Source organism: Pristiophorus japonicus, chromosome 5 (genome assembly GCF_044704955.1).
Source record: "Pristiophorus japonicus isolate sPriJap1 chromosome 5, sPriJap1.hap1, whole genome shotgun sequence".
Classification (NCBI taxonomy): domain Eukaryota; kingdom Metazoa; phylum Chordata; class Chondrichthyes; family Pristiophoridae; genus Pristiophorus; species Pristiophorus japonicus.
In genome coordinates, this window is record NC_091981.1 from 247639312 (window position 1) to 247662316 (window position 23005).

The 23005-nt window shown below is 40.4% G+C and overlaps 1 protein-coding gene across 16 annotated transcripts in view; it reads left to right on the forward strand.

The window, feature by feature from the left end:
- The window catches only part of svila (supervillin a), a 183900-nt gene that overhangs the window by 11077 nt on the left and 149818 nt on the right, over positions 1–23005 (forward strand). For 14 of the 16 annotated variants that reach the window (XM_070881500.1, XM_070881502.1, XM_070881505.1 and 11 more), the window contains exons 2-5: positions 2218–2275; positions 2495–2646; positions 5967–6642; positions 13729–13812. In XM_070881500.1, the coding sequence (XP_070737601.1) occupies positions 2268–2275; positions 2495–2646; positions 5967–6642; positions 13729–13812 (920 nt within the window). In that variant the 5' untranslated portion in view covers positions 2218–2267. The remainder of the gene's footprint in view (positions 1–2217; positions 2276–2494; positions 2647–5966; positions 6643–13728; positions 13813–23005) is intronic. The other 2 variants (XM_070881506.1, XM_070881515.1) reach the window with 1 other exon arrangement.

The window sequence follows — 23005 nt, forward strand, 5'->3', positions numbered from 1 at the left end:
ATTCCAAGTGAACTGATTTTGCTCACCAGATAGGTGGAATTAAGAAGTTGCCATGGCTTCCCAATCACTAAAGCTTTCATGAACATTCCTATCATTAGCTTCAGAAATATGGGTCTGCATCCTTTTGGGTAGACAACGATTTGCTGTTTTCTTTTCACTCAACTGAAATAAGCCAGTTGATTAGGATATTAAAGTAGAACAGCCACAATAAAGCTATTTCCTCCAACAGCACTTGGAAGAGCAAATTTGCATAGCTGAAGCTTGTAGTAATTTCATGATCAGTTGTTTGCTGGAAATGTTTAACTTTCCTATGCCAAAACTTGATGCAACTGATTTGGTTTCTATAAATTGAACTTTTGGTATTTGACCCAATTTATTCAGCAAAGTGAGACTCAACTACTTAATTAACAGAGGTGTGACACCTGATTGTTCTTCAGAGTAGAAATAGCAGAACTGGACTTGATACTGGAGTCCTTTCTGGAACTTGTTTATGAATTATTCAGTTTGGAAATTATCTCAAGCATAAGAACATAAGAAATAGGAACAGGAGTAGGACATATGGCCCCTCGAGCCTGCTCTGCCATTCAATAAGATCATGGCTGATCTGATCATGGACTCTGCTCCACTTCCCTGTCTGCTCCCCATAACCCCTTATCGCTCAAGAAACTGTCTGTTTCTGTCTTAAATTTATTCAGTGTCCCAGCTTCCACAGTTCTCCGAGGCAGCAAATTCCACAGATTTACAACCCTCAGAAGAAATTCCTCCTCATCTCTGTTTTAAATGGGCGGCCCCTTATTCTAAGATCATGCCCTCTAGTTCTAGTCTCCCCCATCAGTGGAAACATCCTCTCTGCATCCACCTTGTCAAGCCCCCTCGTAATCTTATACGTTTTGATAAGATCACCTCTCATTCTTCTGAATTCCAATGAGTAGAGGCCCAACCTACTCAACCTTTCCTCATAAGTCAACCCCCTCATCCCTGGAATCAACCTAGTGAACCTTCTCTGAACTGCCTCCAAAGCAAGTATATCCTTTCGTAAATATGGAAACCAAAACTGCACGTAGTATTCCAGGTGTGGCCTCACCAATACCTTGTATAGCTATAGCAAGGCTTCCCTGCTTTTATACTCCATCCCTTTTGCAATAAAGGTCAAGATACCATTGGCCTTCCTGATCACTTGCATGAATCTCTGAAGAGCTGACTTGAAGTGACATTTCTGGCAACAGTATAGGTTAATTTTATTTTAAAAGGTCCTCCTCGATCTCCTTTGATACTCATAATAAACACAAGATAATGTGCAGAGGAAGTGGAGATTATAGGGCGAGTTGGTAAGAGGAAATATTTGCGATCTTGTTAGTGAAGGAAGGGATTTGAGGTGCAATAGGGTCTGTTTTTAGAATATTAAGAGGTTTTAAATATGTGGGCCTGCTTTCATATTGCTCACAGAAAGATGAAGCATACATAGTCTGTCTGAGATACTTGTTTTATAGGATCCGATCTCACCTTCTGGTTATCGCTGTTCTGTTTTCTCCAAGTGCTTATGTCACCTTTTTATCAATTTCTCCCATGCTGTTTTTTTCTGCTTAACCAAATTGCTCTGGGGAAGTGCCAGAGGAACCATCACAAAGCTGATTGAGTGTCTCTAGCCAGCTGGGTTAGTGATGTTGGCAGGCGTCTGGGATCAGGACACCAACCTTCAACAGCAAATGGTGTTCTGGATGAGGAAACCAAAGTGGGTTCATTTGGGGCTTGGGCATTAACAAAAATGTAATTGCTAGAGCTCCCTTTTTAAATGAAGTAAGTATAGATGCCAGTATTCATCTGTTCCATCATTTTCTGCAAGCTTCTCCAGAGTCCAATGTTCATTTATTCCCAAGTGGATAGGTTAGGGTGACGGAAGTCAGGGGATCCATTTACAGTCTGCCTGCTCCTTATTGCCAGTGCATTTTTGTTAGAATTATGCCAGTTTTGCAGAACATATGAAAAATACAGGGCTTCACAGGAATAGCCCAATAAGTAAATACAAATAACAGGATTAAGATGAATCTAAATTATGTACTTTCTGTTTAATGAATAGTACCACTTGCCTGCAATTTTGCCTACTGTGCAGTTGTGATTACTTAATGGCATTATGTATACTAATCAAAATGTTCATGAAGTTCTCTTGTGGGGAGGGTCTTGCATTCTGACATGCTTTTACGTATTACTATTTCTTAGTTTCAGAACTTCGAAAACTTTTTGAAGCTGGCCAAAAATCCACTGTGGAAATGAACAGGTATTGAGGGAATTTTCATAATGTTTAAGTTTGGATGGAATAACTAAATGCCAATAAATGGGTTACATTTTAACTTGTAAGTAAATGCACTGTTGGCATCATTGAGCTGTTCTGAGTGTTTCTGCACTCCACACATTTTCTTTGTGGATTTATTTTTTTTTAATTGATTTGATGGGCTATGGTTTTTTCAGTGTTCATCTCTCAAATTATGCTGTGCAGGAAAGAAAGAATTGCTAGACGTTTGGAAGGAATTGGAAGTGATTCACAGCCAGTGCTGTTACAGAATTGTCCTGGGTTAGTTACTCATCGCCTGCTAGAAGAAGATACTCCTAGATACACACGAGCTTCTGATGCTTGCAGTCCACCCTTAGGTGAGAGGCATTTTAGAATGGAGTCCAATGGGATGATTCTTTTGTCAAAATATATATTTGAGTAACACTCATTGCATAGATGATGTATACTGAACATTTTTACCTCAATGTGCTTCTTTACTCAAAATTCTTTCCCCCCTTGTATAAAAACTCCAAAGTTTCCCAATGAAGGGGATAAAGAGTAATGTTTGGTTATTGGTGTTTTGCAGTTCTCATTCTCCATTTTTTTTCAATACAATATCACAAAGAGCTCCTTCCAACAATGTTGTACAGTAAATGGCGAAAATAGTCTTAAGTTTACATAGAGATTAGCTCCTCCCCCCATTCCTCCGAGAACTTTACTTTTCTGAAGTTATGAATGGCCCTTAATTGATGTAAAAACTGGTATGGATAAAGTGCTTGTGTAAAAAATATCACCAACTTTACAAACAAATTAATGTTGATTTGCTTTGCTAACTGAAGTAAAGTGATAAATCATCTTTGGCTCTGTTTTTAAGATAATCTGTCAAAATATGCTCAGGATATTATTGGTCCAAGACTGAAATGGTCATTTATAAACTGACAGAATAGAAACAGAGCACCTTTTTGTGCTTTTAATAAACTTGAGATTATATTGCACCAGTAAGATCAAACCTTGACTAAACTTGCTCTCAAATCCAATTATAACTGGAGTAGCTTAAGGAGGGGTTAAGAATAAGTATAATGAAGAGAAAAGGTATTCTGAAATAGTGGCCCTGAAATCCTGGTTTCTTCTTCCCGCGGGCGTTCGACTAAATATAGGACAAAAGACTTACCTTTTGGTCGAACGCTCACCAGAGATCCCGGACTCGAGGCCTCCTCTTGTGCTTCGGAGCGCGTTCACGTTATGACGTCCGTAGGAGTCATGTGGGCCTGGATATCCAATCACGGTGAAGTATTTTCTCATTTATAGTAATAGGAGTTTCGTAAGTCCGAAATTCCTGTTACTATGAATGAGAAACACACCCAAACATTACATAATTTTTTTTTAAACACCTCGCATAAATACGTTATAGAAATTAAAATTGATGATGATGTTTTTGAAAAAAGAAAATTGCTGATTTTTTAAAAAAGTTTTAATTATGGTTTAAAATAAAATTACCTGGATGGGCAGGGTTTTTATCATCAATGTATTTTTAAAATGTATTTTTATATGTTTTAAAACTCTTACACTAGTAAAGGTAGGCTATGCGCCTGCTTTTACAGCTGCAAGAGTTTGAAGGACATTTGCAGGGCAAGAGATGGGCAAATAGCCCAATCTTTGCCGTGGGAATGTCCTTCTCCCTGAGATGTGGCCATCTGTCAAGCCTGAAACTTGACAGATCAGAAAAGCCGGTTTTTGGCGCATGTGCATTGCATGCCGAAAACCGGCTTTTGCGATGCCTTCCCAGGTCCGTACACACTCGGTACGGACCCGGGGAGGCTAGGATTTCAAGGCCAGTAAGTTCAACAGGAGCACACTTGCATGTAGCTGGGCAGAGTTAAGGAGAAGGATGCAGAAGAAAAGAATAAGAATAAATACAATGGGGAAAAATATACTGATCAGCATGAAACTTATTGTTTTTACATACCAATGTGCGAGGCATTAGCAATTAAATCAGGGGATTAATTAGGCTTTGATTAGAATAGAGGTGCATGATATTGTAGTGTTGATGGAAACTTCAGATATAATATTTACAGGGAATAAAGAGAGATGGGTGCCTTAAGGACACTATTATAGCCATAGAAAGGAAATTTTTTATTCACGGTAGTACCCAGATTAAAGCCCCAATTTTAACCTGACCTATCCGGCAGGTACAGGGCAAGTTCAGGTCTGACGTCTCTCTTGCTACCCGCCAGATTGTGTACTTTATTGAAGTCAGTGCTGCATAAAATCAGGCAAGCTGGAAATCGGGCATGCCATTGGGCGGGGTCAGGATAAAATGGGGACTGTCTTGGCTGAAGGCATCGGTTACTATATTGGGATTACATGATCGATCACTGAATGGCGAGAAAGATCTCCAGAATTAGATTTGTAGGCAAATTAGTTTGTTGGTTTGCTGTAGTAATAATCATTTTATGGGTGTTAAACTACCCTAAAGTAGACTGGGATAAGATGGACGTTTGTGGTCAAAATAGGGAGGCTTCTTGGAATACAACAGTGTTGATTGAGGTAGGTGAAAGTGGAGCTGAAGGGAATCTACCAGGGAAATGCAAGGGCCACTACTGGAGATAAACATTCAAAAGGATATGTTATTAGAGTTAATGGGTCCAAAAGGTTTTTAAAAAAAGCTTACCAGGCCCAGATGAAATGCACCTTAGAATTCTGAAAGAGGTTGAGTAGGAGTCAGTTGGACCACTAGCCATAGTTTTTCAAAAATCTTTGGAAACATAAACAGAACTCTAGAACTACAGGGTGCTACATATTGCATCCTTGCTCAGAAAAGAGGGAAAGAACAAAATAAAACATTAGTGGATCCATAGACAGTGTACAGTGAACATTCACTGGTTCGAGAGGTTGTAGTTATGAAGAAGGGCTCAAAAAATTGAAGTTTTTTTTCTGGAACAGAGAAGATTGAGGGATTGAATAAATGTTTTCAAAATTATGAAATGCTTTTGAGGGGGCAAGAGTGAAATATTTCCACTCATTAGTGAAATGAAAACAAAGGGATTTAGATTAAAGATTGTCATTATAAGGGGGAGGTTAGAACTGTTTTTCCTCAGGCATGATCTCATGGAATGCTTTAGCACAAGGAGCTGTTGAGGCCAAGGCTGTAACATCACTTACAATGGAATTTGGCAATTAATTGGAAAAGAAAGAACATTAAAGGATACAGGGAGAGTAGATAGCACCAGATGAAGAGTTTGCACCGCCATAGATTCAATGGGACACATTGCTGCCTTCTGGCCTGTAATTTCTATAATTCTATTTTGAGTACTTGACCAAAAAGATTCGACATGACATAATATGGATCTGTAACAGTATTTCCTTTGTTTCACCCTGCTACCATTTTTTTTTTAAGTGTTAGAATTCCAGCAAGTTGTTGCTGGGAGTTGTAGTATGTATCCACGGTTCCATGTAAAGTGAATTTCTGATTCGTTACAGGGAAGTGCAGCATAGAAGCCAAATACCTCTCCACAAAGGAAAAATTAGAGGGAGAATTGCCATAAAACACAATAGTGGTCATTTGTAGATCAGTGTTGGTAGAAGCATGCAGCCAGGTTTACTTTCACTGTCGGAGATGGTATGTGGCATTTGGAGGTCACGGAAGGAAAGAAAAGGCAAATCTTGGCTACTCTTAACAAATGTTGCTTTTTTTCAGTTAGAAGATCAGATAAGGAGGGCCTGGAGCATCATCTGACTGAAGATCCTCCTTCAGAAAGGAAATCAAGACCTAGATGCCGAGGACAGGCTGAACACATGGACACTGAGTCTCCTTACGTTGTTGACATGGATACTGAAGCATTAGATGCAAAAGCAGAGAGAATAGCTAAATACAAAGCTGAGAGAAGGCGACAGCTGGCTGAGAAATATGGAATTGCCCTGGACTCTGAACCTGATGGGAGTATTGTATCCAAATACTCGAGAGCACGAAAGGAGATTGATCTAACTGAAAAAGTGCCATCACAATCAGAAAAAGTTTATAGCAGTGACTTAATGTTGAACAGTTCCAGGGCTGCAGTGGTTAGCGAACCACAGACCCTGTCGCCTGGTGCACCTAAAGAAAGTTTCTCCCCGGATGGAAATGATTTCACAGAGAGAGAAACTTTATTGAACAAACAGAATCAGAAAAAAGCACTTGAAACAAGTGGCAAAAGAAGAATTTTGGATCAGGCACATGTTCATGAAACTCCTGCAAACGTCAGTGATTCTACTATGACTGATGTGCCAGGCTCCCCACCGTCTTCTCAGAAGGTTTCACTTACATCACCAAAGCAGTTCTCAGAATCGTTTAATTCAGTTAGTGAGCAATCCCAAAATTTGCAGAATAAACAAGGGTAAGAATACATTTATGGAATTTATTTATCTCAAAGCATCTTGTTTTAGTCAGACGGATAATTTTTAAATTTGCTTGACTACAACCTCACAACATGTATGTAATCATTGGTGTCTGCACATTCCTTAGCTCAGATTATGGAGCTTGGATATTTTAATGACTCTGATAGGTGACTATGCATCGACATGGATATGGAATTAATTGGATCAGTTAATTACTAATCATTAGATTTTAAAGTAAACTTCTAGTAATATACTTCCAGTGCTCTAGAATATTTCTAGAATAGAGCATTTCAAAGGTTTGTACCATTTTCCTAACCATAGCAGTGTCACTAATATGGCAATGTCCACATTTTAAGTAGAATCTTTAATGTAAGGTTGCATTCTACTGGGTCCAAATTATGTTTTTTTTGCTAGTTGCAAAATTGTTCTAATTTGTTCTTGATCACTTAAATCATCCATTTTTAAACTAAGAGTACTTGTGTGTTGTATGCTTGCTAAATTGTTTCAGTTTTGTTTGAGAGCACATGATCAGATTTTGTTTAGATCACTTGTAAGACTATAGATTTGGTGCCATTGGCTGTCTTTTTGGTAAAACCCCAGTCAGTGTACTTAGGTCATACATTTCAAATTTAATGTTCCTGTTGCCTGTGCCGTGCTTTTTAGATTCAGGGCAGTCTATTATTAATAGAGTTGAGGAAGACCAGTTATCTGATGGCAATTGTCCATGGTGTGCACATATTTGGGGATTTAACCATGCCAGCAATTATTTGGCACTTTTCTGCATTGTAATAGAATTACTGGCATAGTAAAATCTCCATATACTCCATTCACTATCTAATTTAACTCACTTAATTGTCATCTTACTCAATAAATTGTAAGCAATGTTTTAAGGTTAAATGTCAACTGTATAAATTGCCCACTATCCCTATGCATCGTCAAAGTTCCAAGTCTCTTCTAATGTTGTTTATTTTCTTTAAATATGCAATGTAGGGTAAATATTCATGTTAATGAAATTTGTATATACTGTAATATAAACAATATTAATATTGACTCTTAAACTATCATGCATTATCTAGAGTACAACACTAATGTTAGCATGTAACTTTGATCCAGGCATTTTCTTTGTTTTTCTCTCTCTAGTTCTCTCTTTTTATTCTTTCTTTCTTTCTCTGTTTTTCTGTCTTCCTCCCCCATCACCTTTATTATCGCCGTTCAAACTCTGTGTGGTTTTTCCCCATCTTATCACTAATGTTTTACAGGCTTAGTTCCTTACCTCGCTTTCCATTCCTTTGATTTTCACTGCCAAATCGTCCCCAAGTCCTTCATCGGAGATCGCTTACAATCATTATGCACCTATTTTTTGAAACGATCTCCTAAACACCTTGAGCTTGCTACTCTTCTCCCTTGCTTCAAAAGTCTCATAAGATCCTAATGGGTCAAAATTCAGTTGTGGACGCTGCCCATTACTGTAGGCGGCAAATGGGTGGCAAAGGTCTACTGTCGTCGTTAAGCGGTGTCCACGACCCAGCTGAAATTGAGTAGGCTCTTTGTCAGAGGTGCCAAGAGGCAACGCTGTGCCTGCTAACGCCACCCGTGCAGTGACGTCATCCAGCGTTTGACGTCTCTGTCGCGATATTTCCTTTGTATGGCTGCTATGCCGGCCTGCCTGAAAATATGGTTGTTAAAGAGCGGTTCTTGGGCGGAATCGCCCAGAAAGGAAGGCAAATTTTTCTCTCTCTTTATTTCTGCATGTTTTCATTAGTTTTAAGAGTTGGGAAGTGTGCGTGTGGAGAAGTACTAGTTTTTTTTTCTTCCCTTTTCTTCACGCTTTTTGTCCCAGCATGGCGGCAGCCTCCCGTTGCGAATTGAGTAAGCCTCCTGAGCTTCCGCCCGAGGATGTGTGCGCCACGCCACTTTTTAGTGCTGCTCTCTCTTTGGGCGTAAAAACTGAATTTGGCAGTTTGAGTCTGCACCTAACGCCTGGCGGTAAAATCAGCACTCTGGCGGTGAGACTGCCTCAAAAACGGCGGTACCGAATTTCGACCCCTAAATCTTTGAATTATATGTTGGGTTGCTACTTGCACCCTGGCATAATCCTCACAAGTTGCACAGTGTGTAAATTCCATTTGCTAAGCCGAAATAGAAAGAAAGAATTTACAATTATATAACATCTGTCTCAAACAACGCACAACACTCCACATACAGTGACTTGCTTTGAAATGGAAATAAACTTGGCAATCATGTATGTCAAGTTTTCACAGATGCTTTACTTCCAAGAACAAATTAAACCTGTTGCGGTGATTGCCAGTGGCCGTGAATGACAGGAGCCCTTAAAGACCCAAAACCACAGTGAAGAAAGCTGCATTGCATATCCCTTGTTTAATGTGCATTCCAGCCACATTAATGGATTTATAAATAGTTTCTCTAAATTCAAAATTTCACTCTTTTTGGCCATCCCATTTTAGGCTTATAGCAGCATGTAGTAAGCTTTTACTTAGTTGCTTGAGAACAAAGCCATTGAAAGTAGAACAGTTACATTTCCTGATCCATAAGCTCCGAATCATGAAAGGGTATTTTTGTCGAAGCTTGGATTGTTGTGGTCCACAAACCTCTTGTGAGCATTTGAGTACAGGATGCCTTTTCCAACTTTAATTTCAAAAAGTCTACAATAATGGCTTCTTTGAATATTGTTTTTTTTGGGGGGGGGGGGTGGACACAACCGTCGTGTCCTTTACGTGGTAGAGCATGGAGTAGAAACTTGGATTTTGAATTTCAAGCTTAAGTGGCATCAAAACAAAGGGCCCTTGCACTAACCAAACAACATCCATTTCTTGTATAGAAAATAAATTCCTTATTATTTACAGCAGTTTTCAAGAAGTCAGCACACATCTTGCCCTCCCAGCTTTCTTCAGGGATGAAAGGAAGGGAAATTCTTGCTGAAAGTGTTAGTTCAAGGGAATTTGTTGCCGGGCATCAAGCATTTGAAGGCTGATGAATAGCAAAAGTTAATGCAAGTAGTTCTTTTACTCTGTGGTACTCTACTCTGACATCTTGGAAACTGAATCCAGTGTACTTTCTGTGTGTCTACAGGTATAAGCCATAGAAATTAACAGCACAGAATGAGGCCACGTGCTCCATTGTGTCTGTGCTTGCATTTTGCTAGCACAAGCAAAAAAGTAATCAAACTACTATGCCCTCTCCCCATAGCCTGTATCTTTGTTTCAAATATTTATCCAGTTTTCCTTAAAAAAAAATGCAATGGACTTTGCCTGAATCACTCCTTGTGGCAAAGCAGTCCATGTTCCAACACCTTGCTGCGTAAAGAAGTTATTACTAGTCCTCTCCTCACTCTTTTGGTGACTATTTTAAATTGATGATGCCCACTCGTCACAGACTCCCCAACCAGAGGAAAGTCTTGCCCTGTGCGAGTTGAAGTCCAGAAACATCTTCAAATACATTTGTTCATAAGCATTAACATATTGGCTTTGTATTCTCAGACCTAGTTACATTTGGAATCTGGTCATTATTTCAAGCTTCCAAAAGGTATTCCCACCTTAGTTGACTTTCCTTCATGATGTCTCAAATATTCCAGAGCAGCCTACTCCCAGGGTTTTGCCATTGCTGCTATAAAGCCACCAACTAGAAAGGAGCACAAGAATAGTCTGGGATAAAGTCAGAATGCAAAAGATAGCTCTGTGAAACTGCCATTTGACGCAATATTTGTGTATGTAATAAATATTACCGTGACTCCTCCCAGGAGCTTCAGCCTGAGGGGGCAGTTCTTAACCTGGCCTAGTCAATTGAGGTGGGGCTTATGAATTTCTCTTGCCTCCTGTGGAAGCTCTGTTTTGTATCATTACTTATCTTGGTATATGTTTGAGGCCTGAACACAGGATATCTTGCTGAGGTATAGTTATCCTCCTCCACCTCTATCCTTACTGAAATCCTGCCACAAAGAGTGCGTGTTTGGTAAGTACACGGAAATGTGATTGACAGAGGTTCTTGAGGAAAATAGGTTTTAAAGCTACTGTACTAGTTTAGATTTCCAGAGGAGATTTTATGATTATTACTGGGTACTGTTTTTTTTTATAGAAATGCACCATATTTCAGTTATTTAAATGTCCTACTTCACCCCTTCCCATGTATATATGCACATTCTTCACATTGGGGATGTTTTATAAAGTCTAAATTTTGCCGAACACATCTTTAGCTAAAAGTATGTGGAATCATCAGAGTGGACTTTCTAATTGGAAATAAGAGGAAATGTGATTTTTGTGTGTGTGTGTCCCATTCCCTGACAGTTCCAAAATACTCCAATGACACCTGGCAGTAATTGTGCTCATGATATTGGTGACCCTCTCGTCCCACACACCCCAACCAGAGTCCAGTAACATCTTCAATTATATTTGTTCATAAACATTAACATACTGACTTTGCGAATCATGTGTGATCCTTTGTTCTACCACATTTTTCACTGCTGTTCTCTTTCCTTGCCGCCATCCATAGTGGTGCTTAATACTTTCACGGGTACAGAATATATTTAGATTTTCTTTAGAAATTCTACCTTGTGTAGGTTTATCTCCACTTTTTTTTGCTTTGTTTATGTCACTTGTTATTACAGCATGAGAACCCATTACATGGCCTTATAAAAGTATAACTGCCAGTTCAGATGGTAGCTGCTGACTAATAATATATTTAAAATAAAAAACAAAAATTCTGGACGCACTCAGCATGTCAGGCAGCATCTGTTGAAAGAAGTTAGGGTTAATGTTTTAGGTCTTGACCATTGGTCAGAATCCTACCACCTTCTCTCCACAGATGCTGCCTGACATGCTGAGCGTTTCCAACATTTTCTGTTTATACTTCAGATTTCCAGCATCCACAGAATCTTGCTTTTTGAATAGTTTTATTTTCTAACCCAAAATTGCATTTGTTCAGTTTCCACTGAGTTCCATTGAATTTTTTATTTGTTCCTATCCCTGGAGGAATTTTATGGGAAAATGGGATTATCATTTGAATTTCTCAAAGGAGTGGTAAACCCTTTTTAGAAGAAAGCATACTTATTCCTCTACTCCCATCTCTTTTGCCTCCCTGCCCAGCTTTCTGATTTAAAAAAAAAAGTGTTCTGGGATAGTGCTCCATTAAACAAACTTTCCCCTAATCTGTAGCACGGGGTCACTGGGAAACTGGGTCAGATGTGAATGCAACTGCTCAGCCACTAGTTGATAGCCACATTAAATATGGAGAATCTGGCAGAGTAGCAAGGGTAGTGCATAAAATTATTGCCAAATTTGCCAGGTGTTTGAAGAATCCTAATTGTGATTTTACTGCTGTTATAATCCCAAATTAAGATGATTTGAAGACTATTGTATAGTTTCGTGATCAGAATTCCGGCTGCCATTATGCTCAGCTATGCCAATGGGGCATATGTAGCTGCCTGACTTTCTGTTTCATAACTTCTAGAAATGTTTACAACCAGGTTATAGCCATAACATTTTCACCTACATGTGCAGAAAACAGTTCAGTCAGGTGCAAGCCAGTTGAATGATTTTTGTTTAATTATTAATGGAGAGTTAAACCAGCCTTACTGCTATGGTATTTAGAGTAAGAATAAGGTTTATATTTTTAAAAAGTATAAAATATACAGGTATGCATATTAGAAGGATAGCACACCAGTCATTATGGTGGTGAACTGTATGTGTATATAGCACAGGAGTAAGTCTTGATACAGTGTCAAGAAAATAGCTAAATGTGGTTAACATATGGAACTTTAAAAGGGCCAAATACATGAATAATTTGGTATAGTATGATAAAAATAAGGGTATTTAGAGTGTCAAGATTGCTCTATTTTAGGTGAGTAATGTACCAATTTGCATCTTGTTATAAATGCAGCATGCAATAGTTTCCCCAACAACTTAATGCCCATCAGTGCTTAAATAAAGTTGGTTTTAAGATTTCATTTTGAGTTCAGGAAAGTATTTTCTTTATGAAGAGACTAGTTGTCACAAAACTTTCTTTCTCCCAATGTTTTACTTTCTACTATAGAGAACTTTCAGTATCCTATTGTTAAATCTTTCGCTTCTTCTGACGTCTCCACGCACCTTTTCCACAGCCAATGGGGCAAGCAGAAGACTTGCTTGTAGATCTCTGCTTCTTTAAAACTGGTTGCAAGGAGATACCTGAAAGTAGATTAGAGTAACTAGCATGGTGGTGGTGTACATGAGCAGCCTATGATGGCTCCCAGTTTTCCCCCTCATGGTGAAGCACCTCACCTCTAATTATGACCATAAGGGTGCGAGTGTTGTGCAAATACACTTGAAACACCAAAATACTTTGGCAAGTGCAATTCATTGTATGTTTTGTAATAAGAAATTGTACAGTGCAACCCATTTTTTGCTACTGTTCTCTTTTGGGTGAGTCCATCTATGATGATGCTTAATATTTTTACAAGTTCAGAATACATTTAGATTTCATTTAGACATTCTACCACATGTGTAGGTTTATCACTTTTTTCGTTTAGTTTACATCATTTGTTTAGATCTGGTGCAAAGCAGTTGCGTCCATCTCGTAATTTGCTTAAACAGTTTTCTAATCCAAAATTGCATTTGAACCTATAACTGTGGTTTAAGTGATGGCCAAAAAATGTCTATTTACTTTCTATGAATAACTGGCTTCTGATGTTCATTGGCTGCCGTGTCACTCGGTATTTGGTGTGGCTCATTTGCAAGTGGTGAACACTGGTGTGGATGGGATCGGGCAACTGTGATGGCCATGGGTCAAGCAGCCTGATTCACTGTCTATCTCACACAGGAAAAATACATCTTGGATGAGGTGCCAGAGGGCCACAGGTGCCTGTGGAAACTCACTCCAGCAAGTGTGCCAAACTTTAGGAGAGAAAAGCAGATTATTGGCAGGGTTGTGTGAAAATGCCACAGTTGACTTGGTGGAATAGGCACAAGAAATTTCTGCAAACTTTGGTAACCTCACAATGGATAATTGTACCCAAAGAAGGAAAGAGGTACCTAATAAGTGTGGAATTCTGGCAGCAAATTGACTCCAGCTGTCTCTGCTATATTTCCATATAGCAATGCAATGAAAGTAAAGAATGAATGGTTTCTTCAGAGAGATTCCAATGGCGAGACACCTTCTCTTATCAACTGGCCTTCCAGGTACTGTGTAATGTGACTTTTTTTGTAATTTTCAGATCATTCCTAACGACACATTTTAGTCATTGATGTGTGTTTTCCATATTACTCATCAGATCATTGTGTGTTCCCAGCGTTGGCCAGCATTTTATGTTGGTTTGACCTCTTTCCTGGTGGAAAGATCTATCTCGGAACTTCACATACTAAACTCATTGTTCATTTTCATGTATCTCCATAATTGATTTGTTGGGTTTTGGTTGTGCATGACTAATCCTTACCTGGACCTCAGCCATCACAAAAATGTGGTTCAGTTCCCAGTCACATTTTAACCTTTCATCAAAAACCCTCCCTTGTCATGTTTTGTGTGATTATTGCTGTAAGATCCATAGTGCTCTTCCAATGCTAGCATAAACCAAGGAGTTGGTCACATGATGGATGGAGAAGCAACTCAATCAATAGTTTGATATGCATTTACTAAACTTTTTAAAATACAAATCTAGATTGAATTGATGCTGGATTTGTTTTTAATACTATACTAAGATGTAAATAATGGAATTGTCTGGATTACTGTTAACTAATCTGAGATTATTTTGGTCAAGCATTGAAACCAATATTATTACTTCATCGCTAGAAAAGACAAACTGGAAGAGGTATAGCATTTTATGTGAAAGAGAACTCTGTTAAAACTGTGACAGGATCTGGTTCAGGTGTGGATAAGCTAGAAACCCTTTGGATGTAGATGAGAGATGTGATGGGAAGGAAAATAATTCTGGGCATCTACTGTAGACCACCAGGTCAGGAGGATGGATTGGACCAAGCACATTGTAGTCATAGTTGTTGGGGTGGTATCAATTTACCAGACATAGATTGCAAAATCTATTGGGGCTGAAATTCAGGGTCCAGATAAGGCCCATTACCCCCGTTTTGCAGCGGCCATGCGGAATTGAGTGGCCGCCGCGTTGCAGTCAGTTGGCCGACACAACCCAAATTCAACTCTCGGATTTTTTGAGTGGTTCCCACTTCCATCCTGTTGCTGCCGACTGCCCCGAGCACGTCATCAAAGCGCGCACCGCCAATCTCCCATTCCTCCATCCCACGCCGCGCAAGATTTACCTGAAAAAAATTCACGGTCAGCCACGCAAAGTCACAGTCAGCCCATCAATGGGAGGGTGCACTGCCGCGGCTGCCATATTTTTATTTTTGATGGGCGACTTCCCGATCGACCGGACAATTATGGCTCCGGGTTCGACCGGGCCACCAATGGGCAGCCTGGCACTGCCTCTTGAGTGCCAGGCCGCTGGCCTGGTCGAAACCCTTCCTGGTGGCCCAGTGACCGAACCTAAAAAATCGCTGCTTCTCTCCTCTTTAAATGAGGGGAGAGATGTGGTGACGCGCACTGACGTCACCACTGCTCCGCCACTGACAGCGGCAAAGACTCCGTCCCGACTCCACCTCCGCCCCTCACCAGCACTTACCGCTGCACTTTCGCCCCTGTTATGACCGACTTCCGGTCCGCTACAAAAAAATTGCCAAAGAGCTGAAAATGGATCAAGAGTCCGCTTCGTTGGACCAGATAGTAAAAACATCTAGAAAAAGGTAGGTGCGTCAGCTTTCTGGCAAGCCTGAATTTCGTCCCCATAAAGTGTGCTACAGGAATGAACACATGATATTAGATATAATGTTGGATAGTTAAATTAAATAATGAGTCAAGGGTCACACTTGAGCAGAAGTGTTATTGGGGACAATATTAAGCTACAACCTGGAGATGGTAAAACAGATTAGAATGGGAGCACTCCACCAACGGTGACCACTATATGGTGGCATTTCATTCAAGTTTAGAAAGGCAGATCGAGGGCCATGCTCAGGAAGTGGTGCTGGGCAGTACTGTTGGAAGGGAAAAGCAATAAAGGTGGCTAACAAAGAGCAAAAACTACGGTAGGCAAAATGGAAGTAACGTGGGAAATAAGGGCAACAAAGAAAATATTTTTGAAGTATAAAGCTACAGGTAGCATAGTGCACTTAGACAAATAGAAAAACAAGTTAAAGGAGGTTGAGGAACTGGTCAGAAGACGAGGATATTAAAAAGAAATGTCAAGCATTTCTATAAATATATTTGCAGCAAGCAGGTTAGAAAAGGAAGCAGTGGAGCCATTGGAAGATCCCAAAGCTGCCATGATATCAAGTGACCAAAAACAGCAAATACACTAAATAAATTCTAATGTCTCCATGGAAAACTACGGACACTCCCCAGTGTAAAAGGCAGATTTCAGGGAAGGATAGTGAAAGTGCTAAAGAATGTAGAAATTTCAGATAAGGCAGTCACTGACAGGCTAGGGACTAAAGACAAGGTACAAGACCCAATGGACTTCATACAAGAGGATTTAAAGAATTGGTTAGCAGTATCAGTTGTTTGTTTGCTGCATGCTTTGGGGCATCATTATAAACAGAAGTGGTGCCCAAGGATTGGAAAGTAACTAATACAACATCAGACTTTAAAAAGAAACTACAGGCTAGTGAGCTTAACACCTTTGAATAATTGCTGAAAGTGGCAAATGAAATGCCTAGATAGGTATGTCATGGAAGAAGGAGTTAACACAGACTTATAGGACAGAGATGTTGCCTAACACATTTAGTGGAGTTCTTTGAGAAAATGACCACCTTGATAACAGAAATTCTGTGCATGTGATTTAAGTGAGACTTTGAATTTTGTGCTACATGGGATTAGTTACCGAGGTAGGAAGGCAAGCTTCTGAGGTGGATTGAAAAATGAACAAACCAGGGAAAAGCAAAGGGTGGATGACTGAGTAAGTGAAATTGGATTGCTATACCATTGGATCATTTAGGGGTACCAGAGGGATCCATGCTGGGGCCAGTGCTGTTTCCAATGCATTTAAATGATTTGGATCTAGAGCCAGAAACAAAGTTGTCTGCAGATGAGTCTACTTTTTTTTTTGGAGGGGGTGGATGGAGTGAGGGTAGGGGACGGTTCAAGCAATAGCAAATGTAGAGGGTTCTGGATAGGTTGGCTGATGAATTGCACTTGACACTTGCACAATGTGGACAAATGTAAGCTAATGAGACTCGAGAAGGGAAAGTGAACAGTGAGAATATAAATTGACTGTAGGCTGCACGACAGGACACAGGAGAGGAATCTAGGGGTAATTGTGGATAGCACATCGAAAGCAGCAGCACAGTGTATGACAGCAGTAAGGAAAGCCTACTCTATCCTCTGGATATTCAGCATACATCCTAGAAGGCGATGAGTGTACCAGGCACTGACATTGCCAGACCTGGAGTACTGAGTACAGTTATGGTCATCATACTAGAGCAAGGATGGTCAAACATTGGAGGTTGTGAAGAAAAGAGTAACTAAGCTGGCATCTAGGCTCCGATATTTGTGGGGAGGGAGCGGGGAGGTATGTCTGTGGCCGGAAATGCCCGGAATGCTGAGTCCTGTATAATTTAACGGCAGGATTTCATTAACTGTGGGGGGGCGAGGGCTCAGAGCATGGCAGCGAGAAAGGAGAAATCGAGGGACTGGGTGGGGGGGTCTGAAAATCGTGGCAGTAGATTTGCTTGAGCAGCCGGCAAAAGCACTCTACTCCTCCTGGCCCACAAACCCTGCTCTACAAAGCACGTAACTGCTGGATCTGGCAGTTCCCACCTCCCTTTAGCTGCTGGGTTTCCTACGCTCTGGGATACCTAGCCTGCAGCTGTTAAAATTCAAATGGCAGGAGCAGGGACCTCATCTAAACTATGAGGAGAGGTTGAAAAGCCTAGGATTGTTTGCTCTGCCGAAAGGAAGGCTTAAAGGAAGATATTATTCAAGAATGCACACATCTAAAGGTAATAGTAAAATTGAACTGCGATAATGTATTTGGGATAGCTACAAATGCTAAAACCCGGGCTCAAGTTCAGGTGGGAAGGTGCCTTGACAGTTTTGATTTAACTATTTCACACCGTAGGAGGTGGCTTCTCTGGAACAGTATCACAGGAAGGTAGCAGGCCAGATAGTGTTTTTTAAAAAAAACTAAAGGAGAATTGGATAGATATTTGAGATATTTGAGGGAGTGGACAATTCAAAAATATTAAGATTTTTGGACAGATAAACCGAAGAGTATTTGAACCACCCCCCACCCTGGGCGGGAGTGGTGTGGGCAAGGGGTTAAGCTAGCAAAGTTGGGGTTTGCAGCATGTTTCCAACAGACCACCATCTTAACTTGCCTGAAATCAGGCACAGGAAGGCTGCTCACTCCAGAAGAGCGGGGGATAAATTTAAACTGTGAACCGACTAAGGGCTGCATAGTCTCGTAGAAACATAGAAAATAGGAGCAGTAGTAGGCCATTCGGCCCTTCGAGTCTGAACCGCCATTCAATATGATCATGGCTGATCCTCTATCTCAACACCATATTCCTGCTTTTTCCCCATACCTCTTGATGCCATTTGTTTCTAGAACTCTATCTATTTCCCTCTTAAATATATTCAGTGACTTGGCCTCCACAGCTTTCTGTGGTAGAGAATTCCACAGGTACACCACCCTCTGAGTGAAAACATTTCTCCTCATCTCAGTCCTAAATTTCCTACCCCGTAGCCTGAGACTGTGACCCCTTGTTCAAGACTTCCCAGCCAGGGGAAACATCCTCCCCGCATCCAGTCTATCCAACCCAATCAGAATTTTATACGTTTCAATGAGATCCCCTCTCATTCTTCTAAACTCTAGTAGTCACCAGCAAAAGCTGCCGACAGGCCACAGAATGCCCAGGTAAGTGTTTTTTTAGATATATTACTTTGCAAAGGTTCCTTGTGGCCCCGGAGGAACAGGAGCGCTCCGCCTGGCCCAACAAGGACACATTGGACCTCACTTGGCCCCACTCACCCCATGGCCGTCAACTTTACCAATTTCTTCCCTTCCACACTTTCCTTGCTGGCAACCGTTTGTTTGCAGCGGCGGCAAAAAGTGTTGATGTCACTCTCGCCAACATGGATGAAACTCTGTTGTGCACTCTTCTAAGGCTGGGGAGTTAAAATCTCCTGGGTCTCACGTTCTGGGATGGACAGGTGAGGTGGATCGTGGCCTGCTAAGGCCCTCACGTCGCCGATTCCCACCCCGAGTAAAAATCGGGCTACAGTCTCTCCTGGTCCTGTACTTTCTTGTGCTCCTGTTTTCAAGTGCTGCCGTTATGTTGCACCACTGACTTTGCGGCATCTCACCCTTACTATTAACGGTGTGAAATATTTCCATTGATGTAGAACTGTTCATTCAGTGTGTGATTTTAGATTTTCTGGTTTGAAGTGACTACTTCGATTATTGGCACAATTAAGAACATTGAGCTGTAGTTATATATTGAACCACTTAGTGTTAGTACCCATATAAAGAAGACATGCGTGAAACTTGGAATAAATGACCACCTAAACCTTTCTTTTGTGTATTTACATATACACTTTTCACTGAGAGATGAACACCAGTCAACCCACTGATGAAATCTGTGCATATCAACACACAGTAATTTTTATTCATTCAACAATGTCATACAGAATTAATTCACTCAATCATCCAATCAAGGAAAAAGACCTGAACTGCGTCATTTTGACCTCGTTAACATACTCTGGTGCTCTTTCTCTGCCTTTTAGTTTATTTGTCAGCTCAATTGTTCTATTTCTGGCATTGTCAGCAGTAGTCCTCCATCGCGCTTAAAGAAGGAAAAGATCTCACCTGCTTAATTGATCTCCTGGTGCTCTTGAATAGGTTTTTGTTTTCTCTTACAGAAACTATTAAATGTGTTTAAACTTGTGTCTCAACAATATTTCACTCTCAGTCATCAGAGCAGTTTCAAGGTATTTATAGTATTGATACGTCGGGGCCCTCCAGCCGATCTGCGGCGATCAGATTCTCTTCAGCTCTGGTTTATGCTGAGTGCTAATTGGGATCTGCATTAAATGCCGTGAATCCTTCCTTACCAGTTAGCAATACCCATGATATTTGCCTTGCTAGTTCATTGATACCTGCATAGAAAAACTTGTTCCAAACTGAAAATTAAATATACATCTTAACCATCTAGTTCACTGGCAGTTCTCCAAACAGGAATAGCCTCCTTCACTCCTCTATACAAGGAGTCCTATTGTTTAGATTTCTTTTAAGATTCACGTCTCTAGGTGCATTAAGTGCAGGTGGGGAGTGTTGGCGAACAATCATCGTAAAAAAGATCACATCTGATATCAGCCATATTTCACATTGGCTCCAAAAGCCAAGTTATTGAGGTCCTTTCAGACTGACAAATTCTCTTCCATTTTCAACCATAATACTGCTCAACCTTAAAGCTCTAATGTTGCTCTTTAGCAGTTTAATAGAAGAACAAAGAAAGTGACGAGCATCAACCCAGGACAGCAATCTAAAGTCTGGGTGTGGGTAGACAATTATTGATTATGAATCTGATTTGGATCCCAGTGTGAAATTTTGTACAATATCCCCACGAGCAGGATTAGAAGAAGTTGACTTTATCAAAACATCTGACAACACAGCACCCATAAACGCAGAGAAGTTGTTCATTGAGGAAGTTTCTCTCAATCTTCCTCAGATGTGGTTTGTAGTCTCTATTCTTAGCCATCCAAATTTGAAGTAGTTTGCAGGGACTGTACTGTTTGCTAAGGCAATCCCTCTTCCAATTTTGATATCTGCAGACATTACTAGCTTTTCACCTAAGCAGTTTTATCTGTCAGCCGTCTGTAAGTCGGTTGCGAAGGTTCATTAAATTATAGTCCTAACTGCATGTATGCAGTATCTTACCTTAAGTTGTTGACAATTCTAGGTATAGACCACTTTGGGACAATATTATCCAATAGAAATTGTTGACTAGACACAGGTATGGCACCATATTAGCCTCATGCTCTAATTTTAGTGGAACACACCTTACATACACTCGCACCTTACACACAAATGTACTTTGCATGTATATATGAGAACATAAGAAATAGGAGCAGGCGTAGGCCGCCTGGCCCCTCGAGCCTGCTCCATCATTTAATAAGATCATGGCTGATCTGATCATGGACTCAGCTCCATTTCCCTGCCTGCTCCCCATAACCCTTTATTCCCTTATCGCTCAAAAATCTATCTCTGCCTTAAATATATTTAATGACCCAGCCTCCACAGCTCTCTGGGGCAGAGAATTCCATAGAATTACAACCCTCAGAGAAGAAATGCCTCCTCATAATAAACATCTACCACCATTCAGTATCAATAAACAGCCGCATACTCTGCTCTTCCATCTTGCATTTTACAAGGAAAAACACAAAAAGCTTAAATTACACATGCATACGCCAAGCGAATATGGGTATTGAGATCACGTGCCCAAAGGCAGTGTCTATTACTTATTTCTTAGTCACTAATCAGAAATGCAATTAGCCATAATCTGAATTCCCAATTGGTCACAAGTCTAGTGACTGACATATTGGACAGCATTGCTTTGGGATGATGTAACTGAAATGCTTCTGGCTCATACCAGGAGGCAGTAATGAGGGCACAAATTGCTAATTGCAAAAATGTAAAGGGGAGTTCAGAAAATATGTCTCCACACCGAAGGCGGTTAGAATGTGGAATTCCTTGTCTTAAACCTTCGGTGAAGTAGAGTCCCTAACTGCTTTGGAAGAGAATTCAATAGTTGCCTCAAAAAGAATAATAATAAATTAATATGAGGAGCAAACGAATGTGGGGTTAGACTAGGTGGCTTGTGGAGGAAAATATTAGTGCACGTTAGATGGGTCGGCTGGCCTGTTTCTGTGCTTGTAAAATCTATGATTCTATGATTTTCATAATTCGTGAGAAAAACAATTTGTGCAATGATCCCTGAGAGATTTAGTAATTGTAGCTTGATTGACTTACGTCTTGAAGTAATATTATTATTGCAATAAGTATATTGACTAGCACGTTCAGTTCCAAACGCTTCCCTTCTGTCTATATTCTGCACATAGTGTTCAACTTCAAGCAGTTTGGCTGGTTCTGTTCTCAAAGAAAGAGTCTGTGATGGATACCACCCCTCTCCATTTCCTTGCCAGTCTATGCAATAATTTCTCTGTTAGGACAGCAGGCCAATCCATCACCAAGCTGAGATTGGTGAAATGAATGCATTTCTTTGTGTACCCAGCTCCTTGGAAGCACCAGAAGTTAAATCTCAGTGTACTTGTGTTATGGCTACTTCATGGAATCAATATTTAGAGCTAATTCTCAACTCCATAGGGAAAACTTGGAGTAGCATACATATAGCATAAGTGCTTTTCTGACCATTAGTCTCTTGATCTAATAATTTGAGCACTTTGAGATGGCTGTGTCCCAAATCTCTTTTAATATTTCAGAGTTCTCTCATTCAAATTCCTGGAATCCTTTGATATAATCTCATATTTTACTACCTCATTCAATCTTCATTCCTCCTATTGTAGGTCTGGTAACAGATGGCCAAACAGCATTGACTCTACTGACTTGCCACATTACAAAACTTGCAACGTGGCCTGTTCAAAGCGTTTTAAGCTGTTTCATGAGGAGTTGAAATGCTATGAAAGCTATCCTGGGAAAAAGTTATTGCGCTGCTCCATGTCCACACACTACAATTGAGGTCTTGGATTGCAGATCACAGTTAAAGTATAGTCAGTCCAGTTCTGCAAATTGTATGTGGAAAATGGCCTTTAAACCGTGCCCCTTTAAAGTCACTGAGTTATACTCTGACAGTCTATCCCCACAAGTAATCTTCCATCCCAAGAAACCTTATGATCTCATGTAGGGTTATTGAGAATTCAATCTTATTCAATCTGCAACAAATATGGCATTATTTTGCTACATGAGTAAAGGGAGATATGTGGCCTCAACACTGATGTCGATGGATTCCCTATTTCCCATATTCCATGGATTGTTTACCAAGACCACTCTTGAGGACAGATTAATATTTCTCTCGACTCTTTGTTGGCTAGATTGAGGGAGAAAGTTAGTTTTCCATCCTGCTCATCATCATCATCGTAGGCAGTCCCTCGGAATCGAAGAAGACTTGCTTCCACTCTTAAAATGAGTCCTTAGGTGGCTGAACAGTTCAATGTGAGAGCCACAATTCCGGTCACAGGTGGGACAGATAGTCGTTGCTAGCCTGTCATTGTCTGCAGTAGGACTTGGGCTAGATGAAGGACAAGATTCAATGGAGCCTTCAGTTAATGGCATGGTTCTTGAGATCAGCATCT